At 41.0% G+C, this 22851-nt stretch overlaps 7 protein-coding genes across 9 annotated transcripts in view; 2 read left to right on the top strand and 5 right to left on the bottom strand.

The window, feature by feature from the left end:
• The window catches only part of LOC115625978 (carbohydrate sulfotransferase 4), a 48756-nt gene extending 45967 nt beyond the window's left edge, over positions 1 to 2789 (bottom strand). Inside the window, exon 1 of one of the 2 annotated variants that reach the window (XM_030521224.1) lies at positions 1495 to 2789. In XM_030521224.1, the coding sequence (XP_030377084.1) occupies positions 1495 to 2432 (938 nt within the window). In that variant the 5' untranslated portion in view covers positions 2433 to 2789. The remainder of the gene's footprint in view (positions 1 to 1494) is intronic. The other variant, XM_030521223.1, reaches the window with a different exon arrangement.
• Positions 2790 to 2888: 99 nt separating this feature from the next.
• On the bottom strand, positions 2889 to 4392 carry LOC115625979 (carbohydrate sulfotransferase 5). Its single transcript, XM_030521225.1, has 4 exons — positions 3683 to 4392; positions 3449 to 3628; positions 3179 to 3395; positions 2889 to 3126 (listed from the first exon to the last, which is right to left on the bottom strand). Exons 1-4 carry the CDS (start codon positions 4270 to 4272, stop codon positions 2992 to 2994), a joined length of 1122 nt encoding a protein of 373 aa, XP_030377085.1. The 5' UTR covers positions 4273 to 4392; the 3' UTR covers positions 2889 to 2991.
• Positions 4393 to 5399: 1007 nt separating this feature from the next.
• On the bottom strand, positions 5400 to 8764 carry LOC115625758 (coiled-coil domain-containing protein 102A). 2 transcript variants are annotated; one of them, XM_030520914.1, is made up of 8 exons: positions 8571 to 8764; positions 8397 to 8507; positions 7796 to 8316; positions 7550 to 7732; positions 7152 to 7488; positions 6626 to 6792; positions 5684 to 6317; positions 5400 to 5565 (listed from the first exon to the last, which is right to left on the bottom strand). In XM_030520914.1, the coding sequence occupies exons 1-8, from the start codon at positions 8703 to 8705 to the stop codon at positions 5557 to 5559; spliced, it is 2097 nt and encodes a 698-aa protein (XP_030376774.1). In that variant the 5' UTR covers positions 8706 to 8764; the 3' UTR covers positions 5400 to 5556. The 2 variants fall into 2 exon arrangements, with proteins under 2 accessions (XP_030376774.1, XP_030376776.1); XM_030520916.1 differs by lacking the exon at positions 5684 to 6317 and having other exon boundaries at positions 8571 to 8762.
• Positions 8765 to 9053: 289 nt separating this feature from the next.
• LOC115625906 (coatomer subunit epsilon) lies at positions 9054 to 10163 on the bottom strand. Its single transcript, XM_030521137.1, has one exon. The coding sequence runs from the start codon at positions 10078 to 10080 to the stop codon at positions 9157 to 9159; it is 924 nt and encodes a 307-aa protein (XP_030376997.1). The 5' UTR covers positions 10081 to 10163; the 3' UTR covers positions 9054 to 9156.
• A 437-nt stretch (positions 10164 to 10600) lies between these two features.
• Positions 10601 to 14491, top strand: LOC115625909 (peroxisomal N(1)-acetyl-spermine/spermidine oxidase). The gene is made up of 6 exons (XM_030521140.1): positions 10601 to 10760; positions 10820 to 10935; positions 11891 to 12296; positions 12357 to 13131; positions 13203 to 13323; positions 13522 to 14491. Exons 1-6 carry the CDS (start codon positions 10601 to 10603, stop codon positions 13702 to 13704), a joined length of 1761 nt encoding a protein of 586 aa, XP_030377000.1. The 3' UTR covers positions 13705 to 14491.
• A 443-nt stretch (positions 14492 to 14934) lies between these two features.
• On the top strand, positions 14935 to 15936 carry LOC115626075 (kynurenine formamidase). The gene is made up of 2 exons (XM_030521328.1): positions 14935 to 15067; positions 15140 to 15936. The coding sequence occupies exons 1-2, from the start codon at positions 14935 to 14937 to the stop codon at positions 15934 to 15936; spliced, it is 930 nt and encodes a 309-aa protein (XP_030377188.1).
• A 1050-nt stretch (positions 15937 to 16986) lies between these two features.
• LOC115626211 (daxx-like protein) lies at positions 16987 to 22823 on the bottom strand. The gene is made up of 4 exons (XM_030521502.1): positions 22600 to 22823; positions 19284 to 22020; positions 18062 to 18242; positions 16987 to 18010 (listed from the first exon to the last, which is right to left on the bottom strand). The coding sequence occupies exons 1-4, from the start codon at positions 22639 to 22641 to the stop codon at positions 17320 to 17322; spliced, it is 3651 nt and encodes a 1216-aa protein (XP_030377362.1). The 5' UTR covers positions 22642 to 22823; the 3' UTR covers positions 16987 to 17319.
• Positions 22824 to 22851: the final 28 nt, after the last annotated feature.

The raw sequence follows: 22851 nt of genomic DNA, 5'->3' as shown, positions 1-22851 counted from the left end.
TTATTTGTATTTGTATTTGAGCTGAGATTGTTACACACTACTACTACCGATTTTATTGATTATTTCGCCAATTCGTTTGTGTTCTAACTGGCTTAGGTTTTAAATGAAAAATTATGTAAATGAAACTTTGTGTGGTGGCTGGCTTTGCAGCCGAAGCTCCAAAAGGCTTAGCATGTGGGTATCAATGGAATTGACATAAGTAGCTTGATTGAGTTTCAGATTAGCAAATGCATATCCCCGTATTGTAAGTATACACAAATATCTCTTCTATAGAAATCATGCTAACCCGCTAAGACCATCAAACTATTTTTTTAAGAATGGATTACATTTCGTTGGCGTTTAAATCAAAAACTGGCTATAAATCACTTGAAATAAGTAGACAGATCCCACTTCTGATAACGTTCTTTTTATTAGGAGTGTTTAAAAAGTTAATATGATTTATATCAAATACTTTTTACTGATAAAATATTTATGAAAAATCTAATAAAGTATTTACGAAGCTTGTTAGTTTACCAAAAAAGTAATTTAATAATAAATAATAATAATAATTAAAGCTAGCAAACGCATTTAGAACAATATATGAGTTTTTTTACTTTTAGAAAGGCATGCTTCTTTAGGTTTTGTAAAGTTTAGTACCAAAGCACAAGCGAGAGAATATAAAATACTTGGTGCATAGCCTTCACAGATAATTTCGATTCATCGATTATTGTGCAAAATACTCAGGTATAAAGAATTAAAGTAAGAAACGTAAACTCTAATGTACGAATAATTATTTTTTCCCCTACAAATGGTTCCTTTTCTATACTACGAGTATATTGTGCAGCAAAAATCAAAAATCACCTAGCATTTCTGTATGTATTTTTCTTTAATGTACGTTTAATTGTTATAATATTCAATCAAGTGACAATTTTGATCAATTATACAACAATGCCCAATACATGGATAATTGCTGTTGATTACGCAGCCAAAAAACCCACTGTATTCGTTATCTTATCATGTTGAACAGTGAATTTTTCAAATGGAGTGCTGAGCATTATGCTACAAGTATGAATAATTTGAAACGATTACGTAGATGTGCCGTACTTTTATCTGACAGCACATGAGTAGTGGCGAGGTGTAAATAGGGGTAGCTAGTTGCATTAGCAATGACATAGTGAGGGGCTTATCTTCTTGATATGCACAGGCAATGGAGAAAACGTGCAAGTGGAAAATTATGAGTCAAACAAATGAATGCAACAAGCAAACAATAAGGTTGAGGTGGGGAGGAGGAGGAGAAACTGGCAAGTTGTTTGAAATCGTGAGAAGGGGGCGACGGATACGGAGAGACGCGTGCCAAGCTCAAGGCAGAACTATGAATCGACGAGCAATGGACAGAGAGTAGAAATCACAAACAATTGAATCTAATTTGACCTAAAATCGAGTGTAAACACCTTTCACTTTCTTTTTTCTTTCTTTTTTTGTTGTTGCTAGATTAAGTTGAGAGCCAGCACTTACCTTGGATCATCCAGCAGCTTCTCGGCCTGCTCCAAACGTAGTCGCACTGTTTTCATGCTCTGAATGGGAAAGAGCTTGCAGAAGGGCGTTAGGAAGCTGGCTCGCCAACAGAATCGCGGAAATTCACGACAAACGCTCCACAATCGCTCGTTATGTTCGAATAGATATGTGTGCGTTTTACCAAATTCCAGATATTCGGTCATGTCAGCATATTCACAATTGAGCAGTGTTTTCAAATTTTCAACGGCCAATTCTTTGTCCTCGTCGGCGCGTACTTGGCGTATGCCAAAGTCTAGGAGTGGCTCATAGTGATAGTAGTTGCCGGGTATAGCGTTCAGAATATCGCCGAGAAATGTGGAGCCAGAGCGCCAAGTGGTCACCACAATGCTGCGGACAGGCGTGCCGTCCGTTTCGGGCGTCATGTCTGCCAATTTTTCAGCGCCGCCACGCGGATACTCAAAGTTTTCCATTTCGGCAAGTATCTTTGACCGTTGCGCTGCCAGGACATCCGCTATTGTTGCTGTCAGATTGTAGATGGCAGCGGCAGTTTGTGACGGCTGCTGCTGAAGCCGATCGTACAGGCCGCCGCCGCCGCCACCATTGCGTTGCAGGCCATTGGAGAGACCACCATCGATGCCGTAGGCGGCGGCCTGATTGCTGTTCAATGCAGCGCCTGGGTTGCCTCCGGCAGTTAGTGGACGATGCTGTGTGGTGGCAATCAGCAGCAGTATGCACAAACTGCTCACGCCACAGATGCCAATTAGATTCGCACGTCGGGACATACGGTTGCGTCGTTTTGAGCCCAAGCTGATGCGTTGTTTAGCGCGTGTCCTGCTAGTGCCGGCGTTCGGATCGACGGGCTCACAAGTAAGCAGCGCACAGGACTCTAGATCCACCACCAACTCGGATGCTGGCGCGCTTGTTGCTGCTGCGCACATTTATTATTATGTCTAGTGCTGTCTAGTCAGTTTCACGCACTAATAATACTTTGCACTTAAACAAATAAATCTTAAAACAGCTGGCCTTTTGCTTTTCGCTCGCTCCTATTGGCCTTTTTGCCAAAATTGGCATATTATACTGCATGCACACTCACACAATCACACTCACACAGTCGATGCTTTACGGCGTTTCACATTTTAACTCACACGCACTATAATTTATTTCGCACGCCTAGATTCAATACGCGATTTAAACATTCGTATAATATAATAAACGACCACACACCCGCGACGCGAGCCAACGCCAACAAAGAAAGTCAACAGAATGAACATCTGGCGTTGGTGATGCACCATATATCGATATATTTGCACAATGCTTGGCAGCGCTGAGAGCAGAAAGGCGCAAAAGTGTTGTACAACGCACTGATTTTTTCCGTTGGTTCAAATTCAAATCAGTATTTTTAAGTCTTATAATTGTTCCTTTTTACTACAAGCGCTAAATGACAAAACCAGAAGAAGAATTTACTAAAAATTGATAGCATCACACTATAAATTATTCCTAGACAGAAAGAGGTGCAGGCTGTACTACTGGATTAAATGAGGCCGCCGCTTGCGTAGAATTTCGCCAGCTTTCAAACTGGCGATAACCCCAAAGCCGCATAGCCTCGCTGCAAGCATTCTGCACTAACTTAATCTGAAAAGTAAACTTTAAAAAAAAAGCTCGTTAATAGTAAATGTGTTATAACCTGATCTGGGTTAAGATCGTCGAGCCATTGAAAAGGTAAATTCACATTATTATTTAAGGAAGCGTCCTCAGTAGCTACCATGGCACGTAGACTTCCTGTTTGTTTCTTCTCCTTTTCCAATTCTTCAGCGTCTATGTGAATAGGCAATCCATAGAACTTGAAAAGATCCATTGAATTCTGCAACGGGCGCGTTGTAAGCTCCTCAAAGCGTATGATTCTATTATAAGTTCAATTTAAAATAAAGTCAATATTTCAGTTTTGTCGACGAACCTAAACCGTGTAGGATATTTTTGACGCAGCTCCTCTGCAATCTTATATTCGTCAACCATATCCTTGCACAAAAAGCGCGGATCCTCGCAGTTAGGATCGCCTGTACACCAGACCTGATTATAGCGTGAGTACATAGTTCCACGAGGATCACGTACAAGAAATACTATACGTATGTTCAGACTATGATAAGGGCTCATTAAACAGAGAATATTTGTTTCCACACTTTTGACTTACTCCTCGCGTTTTAGAAGCATTGCCAGATACTTAAGTCCCAAGTTATAAACCGACATATTAATAAACGGGTAGACTTTGCAGACCCCCGTTAGCGTATCTCGATTCCAGCAGATATCTCTCGAATAGGTCATACAAATGCTACGCTGATGACCATAAAAATATCGGAAAATACGCGCCCGACTACCAACATCCAGCATTCTGCCGGACTGACTATAATCACAGTTAAAGAGTGCCACTAGCTCGTTCAAAGCCTTTAAGGCTACTTCCTCCTTGTCGATCCTGCGCTTATTTCCTATCAGCGGTGCAAAATGGTGATAACATCCCGGTTGACTCGATAAATTATCCAAAAACTCAATAGCCCCCGAACCCTTAAAGGTAACGAAAAGGGACCGCACAGGTGTGCCTTCAGTCGCCAGCGTATAATTCGATAGATTCCCAAACTTCTGCATCTGCAAATTTAACTGGTTACGCTGCATGGTCACAGGATCAGGCATGAGCATGGGCAGGATAAAGAATACGAATATTCCATAGGTTATATAAATAAGGAAACAGATTCCAGTGAATTTTGTACTGCGCTGCAACTGAACCATGGCTGAAATTTTTTAGATTTTAAAGTGGAGCTAACAATTGTTTGAAACGGGTTAATCCAAAGAAGAGTTCTAACATTAAAATTTAGTTAATTATACATTTAAGATTTTATAAAATTTCGGTTTCTGTGCTGTTCCAGCAATTTTGACATCCATCACTAGCATCTTTTGGATTACTAACGAATAGCTTTCTAGATTCAACGTTTGCTACTGTCGTACAAATATTTTGCTCATAGAATGTACTTGTATATACATATGTACATAGTAGTATTTATGTGCAAATTTTTTGCCTGTGCGACCGCAGCTTTACAAGTATACACGATTGGCAAATATTCGGTAATTAATATTTATTTTACTTTAAAGTATTTTAGATTAATATGTATACATATTTATAGATAAATAAAGTATTGATATTGCAACCAAAAGGTAGGTATAATAAAATTTTGTTCTTATGTAATACATTAAAGGTTTCAGTACGCTTCTATTAAACATTTCCCGCAGGAAGTATGTATATGGAAAGGTCAAAGAAGAGACAACTTAAGAACATCTATCATTAGTAAGCATAGATATTAGATATTCTGGCACCATATCCTGTATACTGCATTGATACGTACGAATATATATAATATTAAATGTATATCAAGTATAAAATCAGTTTCGATAATGCACGAACATTTGAATGAAGAAGGGAACGAGATCCTTAGCCATGGCTGCCCCGAAACTTAATGGTGGTATTCTGGGACTTTCGAAATGTCTATGAAGATCAAAAGGGGTTGATTCATGAATGGCAAGCTAAACAGTTTTATCATAATGTATGAGAAATATATTAGAAGTAATTGCTATAACTAGTTCAATGAGTAATTAAACGCTATAGTCCTATATATTTTGTTGTGAATTTTGAATATGTATAACAGCCTATTTCCACTCGGGAGTGATGTTTGCAATTGCCTTTAATCTGTCCATCTACAATTTAGATGGACAGGCTTTAAAATCGCCTAACAATCCCCATTAGTTAAGAAGTCTGAGCTTATAAATGCACTAAGGAACAAGCTCGAAACATGCAACTTTAAATTGATTAAACATTAAACATACATACATATATGCTAAACATTTAGGACATAATTACTCAATTTCAAGTTAAGTTATTTTATTATACTGATTAACCAGCAATTGAGAAAACCGCCCTAATACCGTAAACTGCAATCGAATGTTTTCTGTTCCGCCGCCTTTTCTTAGTCGCTATTTCCCTCGGTTTCATCATCCAGCAGCAAACTAGTTGAACCATAACTATGGAGTCTGAAAGAATAATAAAAACTGGTTGATAAGCTTCTTCAATACAGAATAAATAAATACCAACACGCTTTAAAGGAATGCCAGAAACCAAAAGTTAGTAATGCGTATTAGAGACGCTTACCTCATCGTCGGAGACCTTCAGACCATCTAAATTAACACTGTTCCTGGCATAACCGACACCGACACCAGAGATCGGCTCTTTTTTGTGCTCAACACCAATGCCAGCACCACCAACACCGCCAACCGTCGAGCCATGCGCAGCATGGTCCTCACCCAGCTGGCGATGATTCATATCTTTGACCGAGGACGACGCTGACGCTGAGGAGGTCGTAGCGCTACCGAAACGCCCGCTGGCGCCACGCCGCTGCTCGCGCTGGCGCTGTTGGTAGTGCCCCCCATTGGGATTGTGATTGTCGAACTTCTGTTTGGCGCGTTCGAACTCCAGATTCCGCGACTTCGACTCAAATATGTTCTCCTCCAGATGCGTTGGTTTAGCATCGAAGAATGCAGCACTGTTCTGCTGTTGTTGGAGTAGCGTTCGCTCCGTATGGCTCGACCGTTTGTTTATTGAGGCCGCATGATGTGAAGCAGCATCGCTGCCATTGTGCGAGTTTCTTAATCCGGCCTGTGTGTCATCAAAGATCTGCCGGAGATCGTTGATGTTTGGCAAACAATCGCTTGGCAATTCGACGGCTATTTTATTCCTCAACTGCACGCCGCCTCCCCCGCCACGCATTTGTGGACTCGGCGCACGCCTTTGGTATGGTTTTGGTTGTGGTTTTGGTAGTGTTAGGTTTGGGATTAGGGTTTAAAAGCGACCAGCACCGTGAAAAGTTAGTGAAGTTTGTTAGTATTAGTGCTTTATTGAGAGTTTACTATTAGGCCTGCCGCATAACCGAATTAGACTAACTTAAGCGGAATCGGTTTCAGTATAGATATGTTGAAACAGAATTAAGTTAATATTCCAATGTCGTTTCCACATAAGTTATGTCAATTCGAAAACGGAAACAGTATTGAATGTGTATTTGTTTAATTTTTAGTTTTTAATATAAAAAGTGCAAACCTGTTTTGCATATGCGATATCTGCATTTGTAGGCCCTCGTTCTGCCCGACCAGCTCATCGTTGCTGCGCTGCAGTCTTCGAACTTGATTGACCGCCGAATCTAATTCATCCTCCGCTCCGGCCAGCTCTCGTTTCAGTTCTTCAACACGCTGGCGCAGCCTCTTTACCTGGAAAGCAAACCAAATTATAAAAAAATTATGTAATATGGAACCAAATAAGTTAATTACAGGATTGCCCACACAATCCGACCAGACTTCAAGCATTTTATGATACATTGTTAAAATCTTGAAACAAAAACGCGAACTATTCTGCTTATAACGACATTATTTGCAACATTTCTAACGATTCGAATTTCTATTGAACGCTATGGTTTATATTCATGGTAAGCAAGTTGGTATATGGATAAAATGAAACATTTAGAGCTGTCTTCTCAAAGGTTGGTTGAAATTGAACATAGTTTTGTGTAGCAGCGCCAACTGGGATTTTATACATTCACAAATTAAAGATATACTTTTGAATTGCTTACCTCCGCCTCATATTGCTCAGCACGTCGCCCGGCGTGGCCCAATTCCATGCTGTGCTCAGCCAGCATTTTCTTCAGCTTGGCATGGGACATCTTCACCTCGTTGAGCTCCTTATTGCGCTCGGATAGGTCTTGTTGGAGAGCACGCACCTCTACATCGTTGGATTGCATCGGACGCGCCTTACGATCCGAAAGCTCCTGATAGTCCCTCAATTCAGCACGTAACTTCTTGTTGTCACGCTCCAGCGCCAGTTTCTCCGTTTCCAAGCGCTCTCGCTTGCCCCACTCGGCCGCATTCTCGGCCTGCAAATGTTCCAGTTCCGTGCGTGCTCCATTACGACTGTTAATTAATTTTGAACATTACAGAACAGTTCTTAAAGCGTTATGTTCATAAAGCTTACCTTCGTTCTAGAGCCTCACGCGCTGCTATTTCTTCAGTCAGTAAGTTGTTAACAATGCGCATTTCTGCGCGATGCTGCTCTGTCAGCGTCAAAAGCTGGCGCACCGCTTCCTGTTGGCGTGCACGAACTTCCGTCACTTCGTGGGTTAGCTTTTCTATGTTCTTGTTCAGATCCAGCTTTTCGCTGTGAAATGAATTAAAAATTAATTACATATTTGTTGATCCACTTAGACGCTGCTGCACTCACTCGCGTTCCGCCTGAAGCGTTTTCTGTGCCTCATCCAACCGCAGCTGCAACATTGTAATCTTTTGCAGCAAATACTCCTCGTCAAAGTCGTCCTTGGAAAGCTGTTGTATTAAACGCTTCTCCTCGTCCATATCGCCCAGGTGCTTGGGCACAGCGCCTTTTGGCGCAAACTCCTCAATGTCCAGGTCCTTTACATCGTTTGCAGAACCACCCACAGCTAGCTTCGTTACCAAGCCATCCTCACTGTTCACATTTTTTAGGCCATCTGATGATATGTCCGGTGAACAGTTGGCATCGCGTCCATTAGCCTCAGCATCTTCGCTAGTATCGGCTCGATGAAATTGGCCAGCATGTTTCAGCATAAGGGTATGCACCTTCTCCATTTCCTTCTTTAACTGCGTTATCTGCATCTCGAGATCATTTTTTTCGCGTTTCAGAGAGTGCGCCTCCTTCATGCTGGATTCCAGTTTGACACTTAATTGCTTGGACTCTTCACGGGCCTTGTTACGTTCGGTCCGCACCTGGTGGGAGTAAACAAAAAACAAACCGCATATTGATTAATCACAGACAAATGAGTTGGCATAGCAACATCAACACTTACTTTGCTCCACTTCTCCCTCCAGTTGGCAGTGCAATCCGACCACCATTTCATTGTTTTCTCCAGCTGTGCTGCACGTGCCCTAGCCTCGTCCATCTCGCGCTGTCGCTGGGACTATTAATTGGCCAACAATTTAAAGTAGTTTATTCATTTTAATGTTGTTATTGTTACGCTTACCTCCCGTGCCTCCCACTCCGTTTCACCATAGCGAGTGGGCATGGTGCTGCCAATAACACCCACGCCAACTTCACTTCGCCTGCTGCCAGCCGAAGCTGGCGCAGTACTTTGCGCGGTGGCCACCACTTGGGACATTTTTCGACCAGTGTCGCTATCAATAAATGATTAATTTACAATTTCGCATGCTTTTCAGTTAAAATGCATTTTGCGTTGCTATTTTTCTCAAATATCTGAATACAGAAAATGAAGGAATCGCGAATTGATTATTCACAATTGAAAGAATCGATACTTCTTAATTAATGGTATATGGCAACGTTCAAAAGAGTTGCCACACCGCCGGGAAAAGTTTAAATAGCATTAGACTTACGCGCCTATAGAGTTCGTTGTGGGTAAGCTGTTTGGTGATAAAGCAGCATCCCTTCCAGTAACATTAATTATAATTAACATAAAAAAACGGCAGTACATTAACAATAATCACACATATTAATGTTTTACAATATTATATTTATTTAAATTGTAATGCGCCGGTGAGGCTGCCACGATTAAACACATACAATAGTTACTTATGTATATAGATTTGGAATCCTCAAACCGCCAACAAAGCTTCCTCACCACTCAGCTCATATTCAAGGCACAGCTTATCAAACTCAGCAGATTTCTTTTCCAAATCCACAACAAAATCGCTTTTCGGGTAGAACTGCTTCAGTTGCTCCCAGTAACGTGTAATAGTTTCTGTGGATTTCCCAGTCAAATGCGAGAGCACCATCATATTTATTAACGTATCGTAATCGTTATGCTTCTTAGTAAGAGCCTCACGCAGCACCGATTCAGCTTCCTCATAACGTTCCAGACCCAAATGTACAACAGCCTGACCATTCAGCAACGCCGGCGTTGGTTTGAACTTTTCACAGAACTCTTGGTAAATGTGGAAGGCATCCTGCATTTGCTCAGTGCCTAGCGCTAGAGCCACCCACGCCTGCGCCAGCTGCGTCAGTGTTGCATCGTCGGAAATTTCCTGCATTTTGGCCACCAGTTGTTTGGCCAAATCAACGCGCTGCAAACGCAGCAAACACTGCACCGAAAGGGCCATAGATTCGAGATTGCTGGAGCCATGTAGTATTTTCAGCGCATTCTCGAACTGATTATCGTAGCAGTAAACAATCGCCGTGGCAATGTGCCAGATGTTTATCTCGTCCTCGTCCGTGGCCACTTTATCTGTCAGCTTTTCCAGCAGCTCCTCGCAGCGCTCCGGCTGCTCAAAGGCTTCGTACACATAACGCAGTGCCTGTAGCGGCGTCGTGTTGTTCTCCTTAATGTCTGAGGCGACGAGGCGGCCAGAATCAATGGCCAAGTACGACAAATACATGTAGGAGAGTAGCTCTGCACCCGCTGTGCCTTGCTCGGGCAGCACAAAGTTTATAGAGCCCATAAAATTGCCAACATAATACTCGTTGCGCGCATCGAAAAGCGTCGAATTGCTGTCGTCCTCATTTTGTTTGCCTCTGCTCATTTTGGCAATGTTTATATGGTTGTTTTTGATTAAAATTTGATGTAGAATTGACGAAAATAATAATTACACGTAGTCGAGTATGATAGAGATGGGCGACGTTTAGATATAAAGTTCACCAAATTGAACTACTGGTTACCTGGACTTATTCACAGAGATGTGCGATATTTTCTATAAGTATAAGATCACAAGGTTGAATTCTGGCTACATAAGAGTAAAGTGATTCATCATTATATTATAGCCACATTTGGTATTTGTATTAACTATTTAGCGTATTAGGGATTCAATTTTAATAAATATTTTTTTAGAACAAGTAACTATTAATTTATAAAACACATTTTTAAATAGCCTAAATAACCATCGATAATTTATGAGCTGCCAAAAGCAACGCGAATATCGATATGATTTCGATTTGTGGCTATCACCATCTCTAAGCCAATTACACTCCAATAAGAAAAGTAATAAACAAGAAACAAATATCTCGCATGTGCGCAACAACGGAATATAGTTAAAGTTAAAAAATATGGGTGATAAAGAGCCGACAACGCCCGCACCTTCCCCAACGGATGAAGCGCTAGATATTGCTACTGCTGCTGCTCCAAGCGCTGCTGATGCATCAGGAGCCTCAACAGCCGGCAGCAGCACGAACGTTTCAGTGCTGATAATTGGGGCAGGCATGGCTGGTAAGTATTTTGGCGGTGATGTGGGAAGACTACGAGAGATTAAACAACGATTTGGACAGGTTTGTCGGCTGCCAATCATCTGATGCAAAACGGTTGCAACGATTTCTGCATTGTAGAGGCGCGGGGAAGGATCGGGGGGCGTATTGTATCCATACCACTCGCTAATAATCAAAAGGTAAAGTTATGTAAGCATCTTTTGGCGCATGTAAGCAAATCCCATTCGCATTTATATCCATCCGATGTATGTATGTATGTACACACTTGTGTATATGTACATACTATAAGTCTCATTTTTTATTTTTGGCCTGTTGCCGTTTCCATAACTTTTTTCTGAATGGGGGCGGCTGTTTAAAATTATAGATTTTTCCACGCATGCTTCTGAGCTCCCATCACAGCAGCTGTTTATTTATTTTTTATCATTAAATGGTTTGATTACTGAAAAACTAATAAGTTCTTTTTGACTGATAAAGAATGTATTCTTAAGTTAATGTGATTTTATAAATATTTCCGGGCATCCCACAGTTGAAAATGTTATTTTGTTAGCGGCCTTATGCGCTTATTGTCAACTTGCCAAGGTCTTTAGCAAGCGTTTAACTGAAATTTTCACAATATTATTTTTCGAATTTCTCTTGAAGCAATTAGGTGGCCTTTTCCGATAAGATTAGCTACGCTCTCACAATGCATTTCTCTTCGTTGTTTACTGGCCATCGGGCACGTAGACAGTTTTTGTAGTCCGCAAAGAATATCTGACAATTAGTTTCAAAAAGCCGAAGCCTATCAATGTGGGTAAAGCCCTATTTATTTTACAAATAGCAGCGATAGATGCCGACTCTGTTCCCATTTCTCATTTTGTGATCGATCATCCATTACAGAAATATCACAGCCTTGTGATATCTTTTAGTAAAGAGTAATTAAAACATTTTGTTGTTTTAATAATTGTCTTCCGTTTCAAACGAAATAGAAAGTTGAAATTGTACTCGAGTTATGTTTTTATCTATATATTATTTAAGTATGAAAATATTCCACTTTAGGTCATTCCGTGCCTCCCACTCTTGGTTTCTATTTGCATTGAAATAGAAAATAAAGTTGTTGATTTTTATTCACAATTTGTCTGAACATTTCCATCGCAGGTGGAACTCGGCGCGAATTGGATTCATGGGGTGCTGGGGAATCCCATTTTTGAAATAGCCGTACAACATGGTCTAGTCAGTGTTGTAAATGTACCAAAGCCGCACAAAGTGGTGGCAACCACCGAAGATGGCCATCAAGTTCCTTTCAGCATATTGCAGGAAATTTACGAGGCGTATGTGTGTTTCCTGCGCCGCTGCGACGAATACTTTCTCTGTCAATACAGTCCCCCACCCGATATAAACAGTGTGGGAGAGCACATCAACTATGAGATTGAGATTTATCTGAGCAATGTGCAAGATCCAAAGGAGAAACGCTTGAAGCAATTGCTATTCAATTGCCTTCTAAAGCGCGAAACTTGCATTACCGGATGCCACAACATGAACGAAGTGGATCTCTTGGAGCTGGGTAAGTGCGTCAGATAATCAAAAAGACATCCTATATGTTAATTTGTGGTAATTCAAACAGGTAGCTATACAGAGCTGCAGGGCGGCAATATTGTGCTGCCAGCGGGCTATAGTTCCATACTACGGCCGCTGAGCGCACAAATACCCAAAGAGGCGATCATAATGAAGTGCCCGGTTAAAAAGATACACTGGAAACGAAAAAAGACACTGACCGGCTTGGAGACGGTCGATGAACATTCTGAAAACGAAGACTCAGACGACTCGGATCAGACAGTCACGGAGGTGCCCATCGGTGGTCGGGGGGCGTCCGTGGAGTCGAATGGGAGTGCCAGTTGTGATTTCCCCGACAGACCCGTGCGCGTAGACTGCGAGGATGGCCGAGTCTTCAACGCAGCACATGTGATATGCACCATACCCTTGGGGGTGCTTAAACAAACGCATAAGACGCTTTTTGATCCCGAGTTGCCGCACTACAAACAGGAATCCATTGAGAATCTCATGTTCGGCACCGTAGACAAAATATTTCTAGAGTACGAGCGTCCGTTTCTCAGCGCGGACATATCAGAGATAATGCTAGTCTGGGATGATGACAAATACGAGCTGCATGCGACCAGCGACGAGGAGCGAGCGAGTGATGCCTATTTGAGCAAAAACTGGTTTAAGAAAATATACTCTTTTGCCAAAGTCACGGACACCCTCCTGCTCGGCTGGGTCTCAGGACGCGAAGCAAATTATATGGAAACTCTCCCGCACGAGGCCGTCGCCGAGAAGTGCACCGAAATTTTGCGTAATTTCCTTCAGGATCCCTATGTGCCCAAGCCAAAGCGTTGTGTATGGTAAGTCATATTTCAAGTTATCTGTGTATACACAAATTTTAATGTTGCACGCTCAAATTGTTTTATTCTAGTACAAGTTGGAAGTCGCAGGCCTACACTGGTGGTGCCTACACCTCCATACCGGTTGGTGCCACGCAGGAGGACATCGAAAATCTCGCAGCTCCCCTATACGCCACACCGCAGGCCATTAAGGTACGTTTTTTTCCCTACATTCTCAAAGGCTACTATTCGGTTCAGTTTTTAAGAATCGCAGAATTATTGGTGAAACATAATTTATTTACCATAAGTTCAAGGAGTGGAGTGTTATACATTTTTTATTTTTTGGAGATTAGGATACACATTGAAAAAAGACAACCTGTTCTTAAACCTCTCACTTCTCTCTTTGTACAGCCCGCTATAGTTTTTGCCGGCGAGCACACTCATTCCAGCTTCTATTCCACTGTACATGGAGCCTATTTAAGTGGACGGACGGCGGCACAATATCTGCTTGCGAACGACGAACCCGATGAGATAATTATGGAATCGGACGGGAGCGACTTGAGCGCCTGGATACAGGGCATATCTCTGGATTAGCTGGAAAATTGGGGACCGAAAAAAGAGAGGGAGATTTGTATTATATATAACTATTTTATTTGTTGATCATTTGTGTATTTTCATTAATTCGTATTTATTTTCTGTAGCTGCCCCTAGCTAGTGATATTTATGATTGATAACTGTAACGTATTATTATTATTAACATTTATATTATTGTGTATATTGATTTCGCATTTTTATTTATGCGCGTGTAATGCTTAAATGATTTTATTCTATTTATTTGTTTTACTTTAAAGAAATTATGTAGAGTTGAGATATTTTGTTTAATTCGATGTGCTGCCAATACTCTAAACGTGCACGCAAACCAGCTTTTACTGTACTGAACAGAAATGAAAAGAAAAAAACAATACAAAGAGGTGCACAAAAAATCCGTAACGAATTGTTTACTGTAATTACATAAATATATATATATATACATATTATAGTTACATGAATACGCATATTTTTATAAATTAATATTTAATATAGTTGAAAATCTGTTTTAAGTCCAAATAACCGGCTACCATGTCAGTGCATTTCAAAATTCACATTAAGCGATAATTGAAAAAAGAACGAGATTGAAAACAACGTGTATAGATATGTATATTTCAATATATACATATACATTTTTAAATATTGTTAAATGTCTATCTAATTATGATTTGTTTTTATACATACATTAATTTGGCAAGCAGACTTGATGTTATGATAGAATATTTATTTATTAACTCCTTTTCGATTGCGCAAATAAAGTAATTCAAAAGAAACGCTTAAGATAATTGTTAAACTGTGCAGTTTTATTTAATTGAAACTAAATTTGAACCAATGCAATGTCGACATCAGTTGAAACAATTCTGGGATTGCATTGTAGAGAAGGAAATTAAATTAAATCACTTAAACAAACAATACTTTTTATAGTTCGATCCAAGTTAAGCAATCTAGAAAGTCAGAATTCAAACTGTTTTTATCCTTTTCGTTGGGACCAGCTAAAAATACATTCTTTAATATTTCGTTCGGCCCACTTTTTATAATGTGCTTTTTCTAACAGTGTAGGTGGGTATCTCTGCGGCTTTTAACTAAAAGAATGTATTCATTTTTTTCAACACTATCAAGTGTTCCATAGTCAATTTATTTATTTATAATCTCAACAAATGATTGCACATTAAAAACCGGTTCAGTCTTTACTGAACGGCAACCGCTGATTGTTCGGCAACCGCTCTAGTTTCTATAATGTATAATTCTCAAGACGAAAATGTTGACCTGGAACGCGATTATCTACCTAGTTGCCATAGCAGTCGTTTTCGGCAACTTAAGAATCCAGAGGAGGCGGTACTAGAGCATTTTGTACAGCTGATAACAAACCGTAAATCAAAATAAGACTACTAGTAGTAAAATGTGGAGACGACTTTTTTTTACTCTCCTCCATAAAATTTAGAGACGAGCGAGCTTTGCAGCAATGCGAACATAAAAGTGCTTCCAAATCTGCGTTACGGTGGTCAAGTCGATCGTCAATTGGTGGATATCTATTATAGTGATGTGGCCAAGTCCAAAAATAAAGCGACTCCCCTCTTCGTCTTCATACATGGTGGCTATTGGCAGATGCTCGACAAAAGCAGCTCCGGATCCATGGTGGCGCCCCTGGTGGAGCGCGGCTACCGAGTGGCCATCATGGACTACAATCTTTGTCCGCAGGTCACACTCTCCCAGCTACTGGAGCAGTTTAGCAATTTCCTAGAGTGGATCTTTGATTATGCCGCCTCCACCCATACTAGCCACATAAGCTTTGCCGGTCACTCAGCAGGCGCACATCTGCTAGCCCAGCTCCTTAACGCTCCCGATGTCCTCAGGAGTCCGCAACGGGCCTGTGTTCCCATCCGATCCTTGTTTTATATAAGCGGTGTCTACGACTTGCGTGAATTGTGGCCTTTGACCTCAGTGAATCCCAAAAATATACTCAGCTTAAATGCTGAATTGGCCGCCAAATTGTCACCCATATTGTGGGAATACGTAGAGCCCTCTCCCGAACCCACTTTTGGAATCCATGTGCTTGTAGCCGGCCATGACAGCGTCAGTTTTATAGAACAGAGTCGGTCCTTTGCTAGGCTGCTAGCAGCGAAGGGTTTCAAAATTAAATTCCACATTTTCGAGCAATACGATCATTTCGATATTATCGAAGAGAGTGCCATCGAAGGCACACCGATTTCAGAATATATAAAAGAGGCATTGCAATAAACACGTTCAAAAACTTAATACGCTGTTGTTCAAAGTTCATGAGCAGTGAAGAATGATGAGTTAACAAAATATATCAAATTGAAATAACACAGAAACTTTGATACATTTTAGAATTCAAGTTATGGTATTACTAAACAAATAAATTATTATTTGTTAGCTTAGGAGATTATCTTATAATGAAAATTAATGAGTATGACGTCATTATAACGGTCCATCAAATGATTAGCTTCAGAATCCGAATTGATAATACAACTTTCGCATAGAAAAACTCATCACGGTAGAAAAGTGTAGCATTTTATTGAAAACAGAAACACAGACACATATATGTATGTATGTATATACGAGATAACTTTTATATTCTGTTATGTTTTTGCAGGTTGAGTTTTTTGTTTTAGAAACATACTTTTAAGCTTAATATTATAGTAGTAGTATTCATATTTACAGCGTTTAAGTAATTGGTATGTGGTATAGCCCTAATTAGTTTAACCTTATATATAAACATAAATATATATTTTATTTATGTGTAGGTGGTTGCACACAATAAATGCGATACCTACGGAGCTATATTTGTTTGTTACCAATCAAGCGGAACGTCAGACAGTTGTCTGTTTTAAAATATATAATTAGGGGTGTATATTTGATTAGTTATAATAGTTGTTATCTTCATAGCACTGTGTACCTATCGCTTAGTCTATGTCTTGTGATGTATACATTTTTGATTAAACTAAATTTAAATTACAGCTCCAAAGATATTGCAGTTAATTATTGAATACATACACAAAATAAACTTTAACATTTTCCCATGCTGGCGTTTTAAATAGTGTAAAAGTATGTTCAGACATGCAAACATTTTGGACACAAATTTGTGTCAATTCCCAAAGAGAAATCTACCATCTCCGTATATTTAAAACAGTTTGTTCAGACTGACTGATTGGCGATCAACGCACAGCCCAAACGGCAATTTTCCCTGTGGCCTGAAATATGGGGGGTTTCCCGAACAAAAATCGGGAAATGAAAAGCTATGTGCAATCAACGAACAGTCCAAACGGTAAGAGCTAGAAAGCTGAAATTTGGACATAATATTCCTTTTCCAGTGTAAATGGTCACTATAAATTTGGAAAAAAAATGTATTCTTGGTTTCTCCTCATTTTTCCTGGGGATTTACCGTTTTAGTTTAAAATTGCTTTTGGTTTACACTGAAAAAACACTACATTCATGACATTCTTATGAAAAGTGAAAAATGTTTATGCAAATTATTTGGCAGTCCGACCATACCTTAATGTGTATAAACAATAGTTAAATAAATATACAAAAACTTTACTAATCTATTGATGTTTCCTTTGCTTGTGTGTGTGTGTGCCTGGCTAAGAGCATATCGTAAAGCTACGACTCTTCGTCGGATATGATAATCTCGGCTGCAATTGCTGGCTTTTTTGTTGCTGCTGTTTTTGCCGGTCGTTGATGGTACTGCTGCAATGAGCTACTATCATTGCTGGACACTGTGGCATTCAGACTAGAAACGGACATTATTTTCAACATTGTATTGGTTGATGCGGGCGCAGGAACAATATCCGGCATTGGCTTCAGTTTGCCATTCGGCAGCAGACCGCTGCCAATATTTGAAATTTTTGACTCTGCAGTCTTTAATCTCGTTTCTACAGTATTTATCACATCCGGCACAACTGTGGTTTCTAATTGTTTTGCTGTTATCTTTGGTGTTGAGCCAACTGCTGTTTCTGAATCAGCATCACTTATTTCGCCATTCCCCTTAAAACTATCCACGAATTCATCCACGTCCTCTTCATCCTCCTCCTCATCATCCTCCTCCTCTTCTGACTCTGTATCGTCAACCACAACGCTGTTAATATTATCGACGTGATTCGCAGCGCCTTCAGCACTTTCCCGGCCCTTTCCATTGCCATTCATCATGGCCAGAGCCTGGGCGCTCGTACAGGGTGTGTCGTCATCGATGATGTTTTTAGTGACGTCACTTATCGTCGACTGCGCCTGCTGTTTTTCCTTAAGACGCGCTTCACGCTGCTCCTCCGCGGTGAGATCCTGCTCGTGAGCATACCTGAGCATAAAACAGGTTATAAAAGGAACATATTTAAGACTGGCTACTCACTTTTCAAGTATATCACTAATCTTTGTATGCTTCTTGGTATTATCATTCAACTTGGCCAATAGCTCTGGATCCGTGGCCGCCGGATCCTTGGCATTGCCCGTGAAATGTGTTACGGTTTCGTAGAGTTCAGTCTTCCGTCGCTCCTGCAGTAATTTACCCACTTTAACAAAAGCGTCTTGCGCTAATTAAAAGATAATTAGAAGATTGAATAGTAGTTTCTATTTTAAGAAGGATTATATATTTGAATATTTTTTTATCCCATGTTACAATTTTTTTAATTGTAACGCTATTTATAAAATACAAAACATGGCTTTAAATATGTATATATGCATATTAAAGAACACATTGGCAGTTCGTACAAGTGGCGAAAAAATAATGTGTTCAACATTATAACTTAGAATGGAAAAATGTTTTTAAAATAATTCTTTCAAAACACAACGTAAAATTTATTGTAGAAAAAAACTATTACAGATGGCAGTACGTAAAAGTGGCGAAATGAAAAAAAAAACGTTGTAATATATAACGTAGACCACAAAATACAAGTTTACAATAACAATTTAATGAATTTAATGTCAATCCATACTAGGCGAAACCCACATAGTTTTCCAGACTAAGTATATGGATATTTCCCAATCCTTTGACCTCGCTATCAAAATGGATTAATTTCGTATTCATTTTTCATATTCTTTCAAATTTTGTTATTTTTATATCAATTTTTATTTTGTAATTACTGTTTTTGTAAAACGTTAAATTTTTTCAAATTAAATTGATTTTTTTTTATTGATTTGAAATAAGTTTGTATTTATTTAAAAATGTGTTTGATAACTTTTCATATATTTTTGATGTCGACAGGCTTGTTTGTTAATTAAAATCGAAAAACAATACAAAGAAATATGTACAGCTGATTCCAACCCTCGATTGTAAATATTACTATATATAGAGGACATTCTCGGAGTATTGTAGAACCATTTTCTTAAGGATTTCTTTGGTTGAAATAGTCAAAAATTAAATGCATTGTAGTGACGTCTTAAATATTGCTTCTAATTAAACTAGATAAAGCAAAGTTGTAAATAAATCATTTTAAAGTAATATAAAACGGTTAAAGTCATTAAACTGTTTGCTCAATTCTTTAAACAACATGTTTGCCACTTTGATTATATTATAGAAACCCTAAGCTTAGCCGACTTTTGTTTGTGTAAATATGGCTGTAGATTGTACTTACCAACACGTTTCATTTCAAATGTAGCCAATCCCAGGTTTTTCTCTCGATTGCAGTGCTCCAGGAGTTGCAGGACATCATTATAGTCAGGAAACTCGTGCATGCGATTAACAAAGGCAGACAGCATCCTATTGAACTGTGGATAGGGCGAGTCCTTGAATACTACGGGCAGCTTCATTTGGCGATACGCAGTCTTGCTCTCGCCGGTTAGATCACAGATTTTTTCATAAATTTGACAAGCACGTCTCTTGAAGCGCTCCACCTGAAGATAACTGGAATCATCATCATCGTTCCAATCAACCTCAGACTCCTCTAATGCGGCAATGCGCTTTGTTATTGTATAGAGTGTGCGATTCAGTTTTCGTATACGTTCGTCCGTCCGCTTGTTGCCCGTGCTGACCACCTCGGGCGGCGATTTCTGTGGTGTGGTTGCTGTGGCTGGTTTGTTCACTGAAGTAGCGCCTTCTGTTGCTCTAATTGTTGTGCTGTTGTCCACAGATGTTCTGTTTTCTACTTTCAATTGTGGCCTTGGCTGTTGCTCCTCTGTAGGAGGTGCCGGAGCGGGCGTTGGTAACTCTTCCTCTTTTATCACCACTGCTTTGGCTTTGCGCCGCACCTTCAGCTCGTCGACCACACCCTTCAGATGTAGATAAACCAATTCGGGCTCAGCTTGTATGCGTTCTATGGCCTGCTGCACTAGCTTGCGGAAGCCACGGGAACGCACGAAATTCTCATGTACACTGTTATAATATTTGAGCAGTTTGATGTCGATCAGACGCTCCATATCTTTGGAGCTGTCCACCTCGCGGCTAACCTTTAAGAGTTCCAAATATTCGGGAACTACTGGTGCGGGCACTGACGCTGCCGTTGTTGCTGGTGGCGTTGGAGTATCATTCGATCCGCGCGGCAATGGCGTCACTTGCTTGAGCTCCTTTGGCGCGGGCGTGAATGTTTCATCTCGCTCCAGTTTATCTGTGGGCGGCGTTGTGGGTGGCGATTCAACCAATACTATGGTGGGCGGACTCGATTGTTGCTCATCATATTTGCAAACACCTTTTGCATTTTGCTGTGCCTCCAACTGTGGTTGAAGCTGCGCCTGTTGCTGTGGTGGCGGCTGCTTCTGCTGCTGTTGTTGTTGTTGTTGACTTAAAAGATGCTTGCGCCACGCCTCGTCCGATTTTTTCAGCACTGTTATGGGTTTGACGCGCTTGCGTGTCGTATCTGCTGGTTTGGGAACCGGCGATATACTAGCACCTGGCAGCGGGGTCTGCATCTTCAATTGCTGCACCGCCGTCGGAGGTGGTGTGGTTGTGGGCGTCAGCTGTGGCGTAATGCTGGTCGTCGCTGGCAAATTCAGCAACAGAGGCTCATTGAGGGCAGCCGCACAATGCGGTGGCGTTGCCAGCAGACGCAATGGAGGTGCATCGCTGGCTGCCATGGAATGCAGCGACGAATTAAGTGCCGTGGCCATGGGAAAGGGTATTGTGCGTGCGGCTGCATTCATGTTAGGCGCGTATTCTGGTAATGGTTTGATACCAAACGCATTATTGCGCATGCCGGCCCATCCACTTGGCCACTTATCTGGCGTTAGTGCATTGACGCTTCCACTCAGACTGAACGGAGATTCCGGCACAGTTAACTTTTGTGTTGATGTCAAATTGTGTGGCATTGCAGAATTCATCTGCCTCTGCGGCGCAGACTGCCGTTGCTGCAGTGACTGACTCTGTGGAATTGGGGGAGGCCTTTGTTGAGGCGGCGGCTGCCGCTGTTGCGTCGATTGCTTTGGCTGAGAAGGTGGCAACTGGTTTTGCGTCAACTTTTGCTTTTGCTGGACAAGCTTCTGCTGCAATGTATTTTGCTGGACTTGTTTGGTAAGCTGCATAGTTCTCTGTTGGACACACTTCTGCTGCATCGCCTTATGCTGGACTGCATTTAGCTGAACAGTCTTCTGTTGGATGGGCTGCTTCTGCATAGGTAGAGGTGACCTAGGATTGGGCTTTGGTATGGGCGTTGGTGTGCTTGTGATTGTAGGGGAGGGCACTGCTCTACTTGCTGAACTGGCGGCTAAGGCTGTTGATAGTGTGTTGGACGTGGATGCCTTTTTAGTCATTGTCCATGTTGCTATCGTCTGTAGAGTTGATGATGGCGCTGCCATCTGCTCCCTTGAGTGCTGCTGCTGCTGCTGAATGGGCTGCTTCTGTTGATTGGGCTGCTTCTGTTGAATGATCTGCTTCTGTTGAATAGGCTGCTTTTGCTGTATGGGCTGTTTCAGGTGTATTTGTTGCGTTGGTTGGATCGCCAGTTTTTGCATAGGCATCGTAGACCTGTTGCTGTGCGTGGAAGTGGCCGTGGACATGGCCCCGTGCACAACTTTGATGGCATTGTTGGGAACAGTGGCTGGCATTGACTTTTGTACCTTCCTGCTTACTAATCTGGCTGCAACCTTTTGGGCAGCGGCCACTTTAATTTGTTTGTTGCCATTGCTGACGATGGTTGAGGCCATCGGTATGTTGGGATTGTGTTTGGTAACTGTTATGCCAGGGGGTATGTTCATAGATTTAATTGACGCGGCAGTCGGTGTTGGTGACATCGTCATCGTCATTGTTACAGGCGGCGTTGGCGTTCGCGTTTTTGTAATAACATTCTTTGGTATGCAGACCGGCTTGACGGTTATTCCCTTAAAACTTTGGACAGTAGTGACGCCACTTTCCAGCCTGGGTCGCTTACGATCGGGCGGCGTCTGGAATGAGACAAAATTGTTTTTGATACGACCTGTTGGTTTTGCATTTTAAATTTCACTAAAGACAACAAACAAAACCGCAAAGCACTTGCAGCTGTGTGGGTGTGTGTAGAGTTCGTTATATGCCGCCAACAACATGCACTGTAGAGTTAAATTCACTGCACTTGCACCACCAACCATGTAAACAAAACCAAATTGCGTGTTAATTATATTGGAGGTTCGTCATAAAATACACACACCCATGCACACAAGCGTAGTAAACACATGCAGCTGTAGCGCGTTTTCTGTAAGCACTCAAATTAACAATTTCTGGACGATAGCAACCGATATGTAATAGTCTACACACTCGGTGGCAACACTGGCGCCTAACTGCATCTGTGTGCGTTTTGTGAGCAACAATAAAAGCAGCGCGAAAATATCCATACATGCTTGTAATTCACATATACACGTACACTTTCATATACACTCACGCACTATACACTCTTATGCATTTGAGTTATTAAAAATACAACTGTACTTTTCTACAAAAATTGAACATTGCGCTCTTTGATTTTTACTATTCCATCACTTGCACTTTACCTCATCGTCGGAGCTGGAATCCACACAAATAATCGAGGTCATTATTTTTCGCAGCTGCCACTACTAATTAAACTTAATTTTAGTTAGATTGTCGCCACAAATTCTTTCTCTCGCATTAGTTGGCGCACGCAACTTCGTGACGTCGCCTGCGCGTATGTATGCCTACTGAAGACAGTATAAGTATTATATGAGCAACTGTGAAATTTTTTGCTTGTGTTTGTTGTGTTGTTGCTTTATTGTTTTCGCAGGCTA

Source organism: Scaptodrosophila lebanonensis, unplaced genomic scaffold, assembly GCF_003285725.1.
Source record: "Scaptodrosophila lebanonensis strain 11010-0011.00,11010-0021.00 unplaced genomic scaffold, SlebRS2 tig00000080-arrow-pilon, whole genome shotgun sequence".
Taxonomy (NCBI): Eukaryota; Metazoa; Arthropoda; class Insecta; order Diptera; family Drosophilidae; genus Scaptodrosophila; species Scaptodrosophila lebanonensis.
The sequence above is the reverse complement of the archived record's forward strand: the minus strand, read 5'-3'. Positions and strand labels throughout refer to the sequence as shown.